At 43.5% G+C, this 12,683-nt stretch overlaps 1 protein-coding gene across 2 annotated transcripts in view; it reads right to left on the bottom strand.

The window, feature by feature from the left end:
- The window catches only part of kcnq5b (potassium voltage-gated channel, KQT-like subfamily, member 5b), a 66,476-nt gene extending 56,298 nt beyond the window's left edge, over nucleotides 1–10,178 (bottom strand). The window contains exon 1 of one of the 2 annotated variants that reach the window (XM_062564234.1): nucleotides 9,333–10,178. In XM_062564234.1, the coding sequence (XP_062420218.1) occupies nucleotides 9,333–9,661 (329 nt within the window). In that variant the 5' untranslated portion in view covers nucleotides 9,662–10,178. The remainder of the gene's footprint in view (nucleotides 1–9,332) is intronic. The other variant, XM_037471480.2, reaches the window with a different exon arrangement.
- Between the last annotated feature and the right edge of the window lie 2,505 nt (nucleotides 10,179–12,683).

Consider the following 12,683-nt stretch of genomic DNA (forward strand, 5'->3'; position numbering starts at 1 on the left):
GTGTGGGTGTGCTGAACATTTTTCATCTTTAATGTCCATTTTCCGCAAAGGAGAAAACGGACAAAGCACCAAGAGCATATGCAAGCTGTGGAGAGCAAATATGCAAAATACAAGTTATAAATAAAATCTCTCATTAAATATATTTAATTATCCTATAAAAAATAATAATGACATTTGTTTTTCCATCCCTGGAAACTGCCAAGAGCAATAACTATGTTTTACAATCCTCACCAGCAAAGCCCATCTAGAATATAACGACAAATATTTTTCCAAAAACCACAGTATATGGCCAAATTTAGAATGGAGCTTTAGTGGAGCAAGAGCATGACTTAATCCCTGTGACAAGTCAGTCTGATGGAGGTTTCAACAGAAAAACCCTTAGAATTGAATCAATGAACACTTTGGCATAGCTTGCTTTTCATCCATAACAGTCCTTACACTTTGAGCGCTTATTATATTTTTAAGGACAGAATGACCGGCTGGCTTTACTGGAGTATCCGTATGAAAAGCACACACCTTTAATTTGTAAATATGAGGATTTCGGTGAGAAAAGTGCTTCATCGTAAGCTTCTCTATTCCCCACAAACCTTTACAAAGAACACACTAAGGCGATTTGTTCCTCTGTCAACACACTTCTTGAACTTCTTCATCTATGATTTGTCATCAAGCTACTGTACGCCATGCTAATCTTTTCTCTCGGCAGTCAAGCTAGTCTATTATAAGCCGGGGGGGGGGGGGGGGGTAATATGACCTATGCAATGCAGTCATTTCAGCCACTCTGTAATTCCAACAAGCAGCTGTTCTGTGTTGCTGCTCAGCTTGATTCCCAAAATCGAACACTCGCTACTCTTTCCCCCCCCCCCCCCCCCCCCCGACACACGGGCTCCTATGCTGTGGGGTCAAGCTTATTTTACAAAGACAAACACTTATCGCTTGATTTGTCGAGATACAGGCAGACATGACTTGGCAGACAAAGGCAACGGGCTGCAGCTCAGAATCGATTTAACAGATTTATGTTTGGGTGGTCGCTGACATTCAAGCTGCTGTGTGGGATTCCTCGTGAATTAGGGCCTGGATACGAGGTTTCTGCACAGGCAGTTTTTAACAGAGTCAACATCGGTAAATCTGGATTTAAAGAGAACACGATTTGACCCCAGCTTTCAGAACATCAAGTACGGCAGGGCTGAGAAAGTGTACCGTCTGGGTAACAGCCTTTTCAAACTTCAGCTGCAGACTTAAATCGTTTCTCGACATTATTTTACAATTAAAGAGTTCACATTTTGGGTTATTACCATTGTCATAACAAATTTATATTATATATATATATATATAAATATATATAAGAACTATACAGCTCAAATCTAGTTTAGTTTAGCTTTCCGTATTGATTATTGCTGCCTTCAAATGGTTTATTTTGCATACAGAGGATGTATGGCCCTCCCATAGGTATATTGACAATAGATGTTTTCTTTTGGAGAACATTTTGCAAAATTGCTGGCCATCAAATTGTGTGTGCAAATGTAATTCTAACAAAATCTCAAAATGGGAGACATGGTTAGCAAAGAAAATGTTATGTAATTAGCAACTTGAGGATCAGGTCTACGCTCCTCTTTGTCACAGCAGTTTTCATGTGTTTGGAAAAATGATCCTCATTATTTCAGGGACCATCTTGCATGGCATATTTAATTATATTGACCTTTGCTGATGCCCCTGTACTATTGGCCAAGATAAAACTAATTGCCATTCTAACATTAGCTAATATTTGTGTTTGTGATTAATTTCACATGAGAGTTTAGGTCCTTTTACAAACGATCATATGTGCTCATCACATTGCAAATCAAACGTACACACAATGGCATTGCGAAATGCACAGTGGATTCAGCTGCAGGAGTTGACATAACACTTCTGAAGTAAACAGAGTGCGCACACACAAAGTGCCGGAGGCCTTGGGAAGACTTTGTGGAGGCACACGAAGACTTCTTTGTGTCAGCAGCATGTGCCGTCCTTTAGCCCCCCCCCCAAACCCCCCCTTCTGAGATAAAAACACACACAACGCTGTGTCTAGATGACAGGAGACTTCGCCTGGGGCCACCTCGGGGCCAAACTCACCACTAATATGTTCTGACAAGTGAGCTACAAGGAAGTGCAAACAGAAAAATGGAATTGTTAAAATGACCCCGGCGCTCATCCATACCTCCGCACTTTGACCTCAGCCCTGTGAACACGGCTGACCATTTTCAAGTACACGTTGTCTCATTTTTAGACAATGAGTTTAATTCGCCGGGTCTTGTGTGTACGAGCCGGTTCCGGCGGTCTCGACAAACACATACAGCGTTATCCAAGCTGGCTGTTAGTTTTGGAGTTGAGTGAGTTTCACTGATGTTCCAACACTGAGCTTTTTATGTTCCCAAACAGAGGGGCTGTGTATGGGCTCACTGCTACGTTGCGTAACGGGGATATGTGGATATTTATTTATTTTTCTGTATGTCTGAACCGTATGAGGACAGGGACTACGGGAGGAGTAAAGTGAGGGGAAGGAAATAAAGGTCAGAAAAGCTGGAGTTGGATTCGCAGAAGCGGCTAGCAGACAGTCGCAGCCTTTTCTTTGAATCGCACATACAGTGGTAAAAAAACAAGCCTCTCTGGTTTCCATAGATTGCACTTGCATGGAAACCCACATACAAAGAGGCCAGTCTGTTGTCTAACAACAAAAAGTCAATATTGTGAAACTGACAAATAAAAGAACTGCTGGCATGCAAAAGGAAACAGGAAGCAACGACAGCGTCACAGGTGGAAAGAAACTTGGAGACATTTAAACTGTCTTATTCGTCTTTTATTCTCTTTCCCTATTGGGCTGCCTCCATTTTCCTTTACACTTCTTATGTTTGCTTCTTCCTGGCTTGAGGACACATTAGCCACAAATCACAGAATACAATGTGACATAATAGGAAAAGCACTGGTGTGTTAGATAATACTAGTCATAGCTGCATTCTACCTTTGCTCCGTGCAGGCTTCACTGGGACACTTAGGGGTACTGAACCGTCATTAATGTCATCGAGTTTTGTTTTTTTACTATGTCATGAACAAACGTCCATTTCATCCAGCTGTAGTGGTGGCCCTGTGGGTAAGACATGGAGGTCAGAGAGCCTCTGGCTGGTCACCAGCTACAGAGCAGTCTTACCGGGCTCGTGCCAAACCGAGTGCCCTGGAGCCTGAATCTGCCTGATGTTCTGCCATGCCACCAACCCCCCCCCCAACCTTACCCCAGTCACAGCCAATACTCAATGCTCTCCCTGACTGTGTGTAGATGGCGGTAAATCCTTTGTCCTTGCATAGAAGCCCCCAAACACACACATTATGGCTACTGTAGCGAGAGGCCTACGTCACACTTGGGACCAGCCTCAGCGGTGCTATTTTTGAACCAAGCTGATACTGTGGGCCTTTTGATGTCAGCTGCAGTATCGGTTTAAAGTGTGTTTCAGTTGTATTCTACGGGAAATAAGCTATCCCGGAGGAAAACTCAAACTCAGTAACAGAAGGCTAGTGTTTCAGTCATCTTCTATATCACTTACCCTTGGAGTGTCACAGGGTAGGAGGGGTGGGGGTTGAACCCTGGTCATTCTTGCTGTGAGGCGACAGCGCTAACCACCCGACCAAAGTGAAATCCAGAAAAACATGTAATGTTGAATAAAAACAACTGAAGACCCACATCAAGTATCCGATTAGGGCACCAAGTGGAGTCGCTGTGTTCTATCCATGACAGGACCATAGACCCATGAACACTGAACTGCATATCTAAATATACTATTGTAGGGGTGGCTATGGAATGGCTTGTATCAGCCACCATCAACGAGATGCCACTGTGAAAGAGCGGTGACGGCATGCCATGACCGACATGCACACACAGACAAGGGCACACTCTGATTTATTTGATACATTTCTTATTGAAGACACACACAAGACATCTCTTTTTTGTTACGGTGGAGGTATCGATTGCCATTGAATCATGGAAACACGCATACTAACACGAAAAGGCTGGCTGGTTGGTGTCTGTGCGAGTTTTACTTGAGGCTCTGCTGAAGCGCCTCAGCAGCCATCAGATAAACTCAGTTACTACTATTAATACTTCATATCCGATGAACTATTACACTCCAAATTAGTCAAGCGGCCTAAGTCCCTCCGTATCTCCTGCCTTGAGGCATGCATCTGCCAGCACATTTGTGATTGAGGCTCAGAAACAAGGGAAGACTAAAAAGATGACAGAAATAGACTCCGTAGAGAGGTCGGAGCGCACGTTTTGCTACTCTCTGAGAGAATGGCTTCTGCCACAGTGCTCACGACAGAGCAGTGGTGACGGAAATGCAAACAAGCAGCACTGTCTGCACAGCCCACAGGGGGAGAGCGAAGAAGGGACAATAAAAATGGAAGAGGCGATAAAGACTCTGCAGAGATGTTTGTTAAACACCACTCACAGCTGATGGTGTGGGTCCTTCTGATGTAGTGCATCTACAGGCTTTTCTTGGGAGGGAACTGCAAAGACTAACAAGAGATACCTGGAGGAGGCAGAGAAGTAAATATGAACTAATACAGAAAAGAGAGGTAATAAGGTGAAATGGTGTGATTGGAAAAGATGACTCACTGAGTGCATTTTCAAATGACTCGCCACAAAACCATCATATCAGGTAGTAAGACCTAAAGGCAGCCAGGTGGAAAAAAACTCGAGCTTTGATTTACAGCATTTTTAGCTGCGGCCTCTGGCACCTGTTGGAAAATAAAATGAGTCTAGACCATCAGGTATGCGTGCAAGCTTTTAAAATTTGGAGGACAATATGAAGATAAATCTGTGAAAATTTTTATTTTTTCAATTGAAATGAATAAACTCCTTGCCAGCTCGTTGTGGGATTAAAGTGCAGCAGCCTGTGAAACAAGTAGCGTTTAGGTAAATTAGGTTTCTCATCGCTGAAGCACAAGGCCCACAGTGCGTGTACATAGGCTTCCCCCGTACCAAGGCATTGTCTTTGGCTTCACGGAGAGGACGAGGGGAACTCCCTCTGAGAAATAAGAGACCTCCAGCCGCCGATCTCAGTAAGCGGTCCTCTGATTGGATTCAGATTAGCAAATTAGTGATTTGCAGATGTAGTTAAATCCATTCATACAGTTATTGCATGTGATCAGTCAGCTTTAATCACTACAGTCATGATTGGATTTTAATTCCTTCACTGAAAATAATTACAAAGGAGAAGATCTGTTTTGCCGTCAAGTTAATTCGTTTTGATTGAGCTGAAGAGTAAGTAAGCAACCAGTAGTAACAGCTTTGGAGGTGCAGAATTTCATCTGTACAAACTGATCCTACTGAAATGTGTTGACTGTGTATTCAAAGCCTAATATTTCTTATTGCTTTGTGCCTTAGGGCACTATTGTTGTCCAAAACTAATGAAAATACATCGACGATTGTGTTGATGAGATTTATTACAACGACTCCCATAAACATCATTCCGCTGCCGGAAATTGATATTATTCCACGGCTGGAAATGAATGTACTATTTAATTATTTATTGATTTTTTTTAGGGCCCATTAGTTTTAGGAAATTACTGAGCTTTTATTTTTAATTTTTAATGATACTTGTGAGCTGATCGTGAAGATCTTCTGGAAAAAATACACGAAGTCAGTTGAGATATTTACGACGGTCAAACATTTCCTACAGTGAAAACTACCAAATTAACTCATTAAAATGCAGAAACCTCATTTCCAAAAATTGTGTTACTCTAGAATTCAGATATATGACAACTAAGGGGATGAAATATGGAAACCACAATAATTTTATACATGCTCAAAACTAATTTTGAACAGTTAATGCACACACCAGTTATATTAAAAGGTACAAATCCTGTCCTTCCACATCTGAATCAAACTTTCAGCCCCTCTTATCGAGCCGCCATTGAAGAATTTACACCACAGCGCATATGCAACGACCATTTCGACACCGCCTCTGCTTGTCGCCCTTTCACTGACACAGTGTCAAGAAACACCGCCATCTGGACAAAGACATCACACATTGCTTTATGTCTTCAATGTGCTGATCAAACCACCCTGTACATGCACAGAAATAAACTCTCACCGTTCATATGAAGCACTTTTCTTTTCATTGAGTCACACTCTCAAAAAGCGGAAGTCTCCCCCGACCGTGTGCCACAAAAGGTCCTTATGTTTAACACTGCTACATTTATGGGAAATCGGCATATATATACAGTACATATGTATAGACGGCAGCACCTACAGACCCATACCACACCTGAGGGCGTGTTACTCACAGAGATAATGAAAACCTGGTTTGCATAGAAACAGATTTTGTAAGCGACGCAATGCCGATGGCTGGATTTAGCTCTAAATATAATGCATATAATCAATGAGAGCAGCGTAATTAGTCATTTAGATATCTACTGAGCACTTTATGTTTCCGTTGGCCTCAAATACCCAACGACGTCTCCCAAAGCCTGTAACTTCAAGTACTTCTAACAACGAAGCGACTGCTAGATATTTAACAGGCGAGAGCGGCCACTTCGTGTCACCACTCCGGTAGCTTAGCGTGCAAGTTCAGAACCCTGAGGTGAAGGAACACCCTTCCACCCACCCCACCACCACACACATTTGCCTGCCCCCGAACATACTTGCAAGGAGAAGAGCTTGTTAATCCAGAGGTGAGATGAATGGCATCACTGTGCATGTGCATGTGTGCGTGTGCGTGTGCTTGTGCGTGTGCGTGTGCGTGTGCGTGTGTGTGTGTGTGTGTGTGTGTGTGCAGGCAGGAAGGAAGGCAGGCAGGCCCGGGACTCCAGGCACAACTCAACTCGGCACAAAGGCCGGCTCTGTACTGCCGCTGTCACACATTGGGAAAAGCAATACAGTATACAGGAAATAGAAGAGCAGTGCACACTTGAGCAAGATATTTGCATTTAGTCAGCAATCAATGCTTAGAATAAAGTTGACAAGGGGGGCAGAGGTAGATTGGTAGATATCAATGTATTTATAATGTTTCCGGACTCTGGTGCAAAAAAACATTTTTTTTGTCACTAAAGGCCAAAATAGTTAAAGGTGAAATATCTCTTTGAGCATCAAAGCCAGTGAGGATGTGCTTTTTGGGCATGTCAGACAGAGGATAATTGGGTGATGCGAGGGCAACTGATTTATGAGATACACATGGAGGTATAAAAAGGAGGTATAAAAAGGATTACATTTGAGAGTTATTAAATGTGTCTGGCCATAAACCTTTTTTTTTTACTAATAACATGTTGATGATAATCATGTCTGCACATTATGTACCAGCGTGTGTGTGTGTGTGAAATATCAGTTGATAAAGACCTTCCATATGCCGTGTAATAAACTACACCCATATTGATGAGAATAAAAATATATTTGACTTTAACAAAAACCTACACCTTTGGACAACGCGTACATATCGCATACAATGAATGTGTACACGTTTACATATGGATTTAATTAACGGACTGTGAGGCTCTCAGCTTCAACATTTATCCCATCAGCAGACCAGCAAACCTTTCAAGGCCACTGACCCCAGAGACATTCATTTAAGGAGAGAGACCAAAGGCCTCAGTGGTTCAGTACCTCCATTTCCCAGTTCATGGGAGGAATGGAAGTCAAATCCTTCACCAAATTCCCAGCCACTCGACCGTGGGTTCGTAATGTTCATGAGCCTTCATGTGAAGAGAAAACGGGTCTAAGGACACGTGTGGGTGTGAGTTACTCAACCTTTCGTAAGATATGTAAATTAGCATTTTTGACTCAGCAAAGACGTGGACCACCTTGGAGCTCCAATGGTGTCCCTTTTAAATGATGGCCCTAATAAGAGAAGATGAGGGAGGTCATCATTTGACTCATTGACATCAAAACCTCTTTGAGCACCAAGTCTCGACTGCCCTCATAAAAGACAGAGACTGAATTGATGTCTAAAACACTTTCACAATCCAATAAATGTCATCCTCCTGGGCAAAGAATTATGATGCAACAGTTAATAGAAGGGAGCGACGACAGATCATCTTTAACAGCAAGGACATTGTGCAAAAAATGTCTTTACAAGATATACCTATATACAATAATTTAACTAACAGCTCTAGTTAAAGCAAAGGTCGCACACCATGCACATCACAGATGTCGGGATTTAAGAGTGTACGTAACACTAAGGCTGCTCTGTCAGAGCACAAACGGCTCCATTAAGGAGACAGTGTTCTATAGACAGTAGTCAGACAGTCCAACTACGTATTTTGACGGACGAAATAAATAAAAAAAAATTCCCACTTAGAAAGAATGTTCAATCCTGATTGTTTAATATCTGTGGGAGTAAACAGTTCAGCTCAGACTAGCATTAGTGTTTACTTTGACTTGCTATTGTGTTTTCAAATGAGATCCTTACATCACTAAACGTCCAGTGTACTTCCCCTTTTCACTATTCATTTTAGTGTTGCCACTGTGGCCTCGTCTATAGTCTGAATCTGCCTGTGAAGTTCTGCTGGTTTTGAGTGTTAAAGATGGTATCAGGCACACATTGGATATACGAAGCAGGCTTCTTAAAGGATGCTTTAAAGTCACCAGTTTCATGAGCTGCAAAGAGACGAAGAGCGACAGCTCAAGCAGCGCACTATCAACCTCTTTTCTTTCCAACCCCTCCCCCTGGTGCACAGAAACAGACACGAACCTCCACCCCCACACCAAAAAAAGATGGTTCTTTCGTCTTCAGTGGCCATGTGTTTCAACTTCCTTCTTCTCACAGACACTCATGATGAAACAAAAAACACGAGGGACATCAAACACAGCTGGTTTGGAGGCCGAGAACGATGGAGAGGTGTCAGATGTGAAACCTCTGTACATCATTATACATATATATACACATATACATGCACATATAATTTAACAAAGACTTTGTCCTCAAAGAAAGTAATGCATCATTAGGATCTCTTTGTATCACTGCATATGGATTTCGATGTGTTCTTTTCAAACACCAGAGAGCCATGAAAGAGGTTCTCACCCAGCCTATATTGTTAAAGATGAGCTCTGCCTTCATGACACCTACCGTCCTATCACGTGTCGCATGTCGGCCATCATCCCGGCTACTAAAGTGACAAAGTGACGTGTGTAACCAGATTCACGTATGCAATCTGTTGCTGTTGGGCGAAGCCAGGTGGCATTCAGCAATGATGCAATTTTTCAGTGTCAAAAGGGTTCCTGCAGAGTTGGTGGAACAACATCAACAGGTGTGCAACTCCACAGCTTTTTAACAACACACTCTCCTACGTGTAAATGACGAAAATGGACTCACACAAAGGCATGGTAGATGAACGCCCAGGCTCTCGGTCTCTCGAGCACGTTGTACAGGCAGTTCTGGAGCCGCCGGTAGTGCACGTTTCTCCGGCCGCTCTGCGCGCTGTATATGAGCGGCTTCCCCAGGAGGCTCAGCCGGGCCCCCTGCTTCCCCCTCAGGCTCTCCGAGCCGGCAGCACCTGCTGACAGCAAACCGTCTCCCGCGTTGTTCATCATCTTTCCACCGTACTCAACATCTTTCAGGCCGTAGCCTTCGGTTCGGTGCACCGGCGACGTCCTCATCCAGAGCCCGGTGGCGCCTTCGTCTCCGCTGTGGTTGCGGGGCATGGCATCACCGGAGTGGGCATCGAGTGCGCGGAGGTCTTTGCCAGCATGCGTGTGGTGGGAGCGGCGCCCTGGACTAAACAACGCCGTAAACGTGCGAGACGCGGTCTAGCAGTCGCTGGGAGTGAGCAAGGCGCACGCTGTTTACCGTCACACTTTGACCGCCCTCTTTCCTCTTGCATCTGGAGCCACTGACACTAATGCGCGCGTAACGTATCCACGCGCCAGTGCTGTGCGCCAATGTTACAAAACAAGAAGCTAACAGTTGTGTCCGTTGGGGCTGGAGGGTAGTTTTTTTTTTCTGGTGCGGGGGGGTTCACATCCCCTTCTAGTGCGCTTTACCGCCTGTTGCTTCAGTGCACAGCTGCGCGTCCACGCCAGATGATTATCAGCGCGAGCGTAGATAAACAGTTAGACTTTATCTCATCCCCACATTGATTAATAATAAACATTCCAATCCCAGAGATTTTATAATATGTCGGTGTTGCTCAAGACAAATGGTAAACCATCGCTCCTTCTGCAGCCTCTTTCATTTCCCGAAAAAGTTCCAAATTACACCACGTTTCTGAAAAACGGCGACTGGTGATTTTCCATTTGGTCCATTTGGCAGACAATTAAACCACCGACGACTGTTCACTTAACACCTGCAGCTAAACATATGCAGCAGCCCAATGCACTTGTGTAGAAACACGTAATACATGTTGTGCAACCTTTGGTTTGATTTGCTGTCAACAGCTGCGTGGTGGAGATACACATTTCTGATGTCTTATCATTCACATGTGAATCATTTAGGATATATTAGACATGATCGGTGAAGAGTCATGAACTGTGTCGGATTTGTTCAGGGTGTTAAATAAATCAAGTGCTTCGTTTGCGTCCCTGTAGCGAAAAAGGAAATGGTTTAAAAGAAAAATGCCATGTCTGTCATAGCTGCACGTGGACCTCTCCTTCACAGGTGCACATGTGGCCTCCGCGATTGCCTTTAGACTTCTTAATTACTTTACAGAATATCAGTTGAATGCTTTTAAATCAAATCAGTGAAGACACTTTTAAAAACAGCTATTGGGCAAAATGTGACTCGCTCGGCATTTGCGTTGTCAGAAGGAGTCGGCATCTTGTCACTAACTGTGTGACACGCGGCCAACGACTACGGAAGTGTGAGGTTCTTCTGTGTAGAAGCTGCGAGAGGGAAGGACTCTACCTCAGAGCATTGCCTGAAAGACACACAGCTTACTCTTCCAGCAGAACTACGCCATCTGCTGGCCGCTGCAGCACCGCGCAGACATGGGAGACAGCAAATCTTCTATATCGCTCTCATGGCTGATTCTCATTTTGCTCTTTAAGTATATGATGCAGCACAGTGACAGTGAGACCTTCTGGGTACTGCGCATCACACAGTTTGATGGACGTTTGTGCGCAGTATTGGTGATCCATGGCGTGATGCTTTTTTCTGTCGCATTGAGTGACCATTTAGTTACTTTCCTCCTTTGCATTTTCCAATACTGTATCCTTTTCTCTGTTGCATTAAAAGGGAAGTAATCACCATACAAAAGCCAATGCAGTGCAGCTAAACATTGTGCAATTTTATATGACTTTTGAAATTATACTGGTTATCCCAAACGTTTCAAACAGTACCAAATGTGGCTAGAAACGGGAAATGGACGTCGTGTTCGGCCTAAAATTTTATTATGGCCCTTCGAGATGACTGTCCTCCACTCAAGGGTCCCGTTACTTGTTTTTCCGTGGTTTACAAACCACATCGGTGGACAAAGTTCACACAGTAAAAGCGTACAACATGTTTACGTGACACAAACAGACTTTAAATAAAGTACCGTGTATGACATCATCAAAACAACAACAGATCCAAACTCAAGTTGCTGATGAGACTTTGTTATGTGGTTGACGTCAAAGTCATTTGTTTCCTTGAGTAGAGATTGTTTTGTCAATTGATGTCCCTGGGTTTGTACATTTCACTCATGTTTAACATCAAGTACACCAAGTACCCACCGTTGGGTACACTATGTATATCCATTGTAATCCAACACCATAACATCCATCTTTACAAAGACGATATTGTCACACAACGGTGGGTCTAATTTTGAGGTTTTTCAAAATAACAATCTTGGGGTTAGGGGTAATACATGAAATACACGAGTCTACTCGGGAAAAAAAAGCAACTGAGGGAAAAACTGGTCAAATGTAGTGTGACGGTGTATATCTATGTAGGACTCAACCTTTCCTGTGTTCCTCTTGAGAGAACGCTGTGGTGAGCTTGCAAACGGTTCAGTAATCGTCTAATCTGGTCACATGATGAGCTGGCTTCCTGCAAACAGCGCGTGCCGCCTATAGTACACTTTCAACAAATACTACTTTAGAATGGAGAGATCCCGCGTTATATTCTCCATATTGAACGCGTCTCAAAGTAAACAAAATTCTTTATATCTAGAGACATGGCTCAAACTGGTTTTTAGTTTGCTTTTACCAGTATTGCCCGGTTTGTTTCGAAAAGTCATCTCGGTGTATAAGACCAAAGAAATGAGTCATTGTGGCTTTTTCCATCGATGTGCGTGACCTGATTTGAAAGATTAACCCATTTCCTGGGAGCACTGTGGAAATTTCATCTTGGCCTCTGACATGTACATGATCTTTGCTTCTCTGCTTCTGCCAAAGTCCATATCTATGCTTTGTAGAAGGAGGTTGTGACCCCCGATGCTGTGACATTGGGGGGGGGGGGGGGGAACTGGGAGACCGGCTGGCGTGGCAGGCCTAGTGGGAGGGTTAGTCGCAATTGCATGCAGATGTTGTTTTGGGGGCCCTCTGCTTATTTAACGAGAGGATGTGGAACATAAATCTCCCAAGCCCTCTGCTGCACTGTATTACATGTGAGGTCACACATGAGGCCGCTTTGGTTCGACTTCCTCTTCAGAGGGCATTGAGTTTTGGTGTTGTATTAAGTTAGTAGTAGTAGACGGCTGTCATCTGCTTAAATTACAATTAAATTCACTTTACTAACATACTTTGGATA

This window comes from Pungitius pungitius, chromosome 9 (genome assembly GCF_949316345.1).
Source record: "Pungitius pungitius chromosome 9, fPunPun2.1, whole genome shotgun sequence".
In the NCBI taxonomy this organism is placed as follows: domain Eukaryota; kingdom Metazoa; phylum Chordata; class Actinopteri; order Perciformes; family Gasterosteidae; genus Pungitius; species Pungitius pungitius.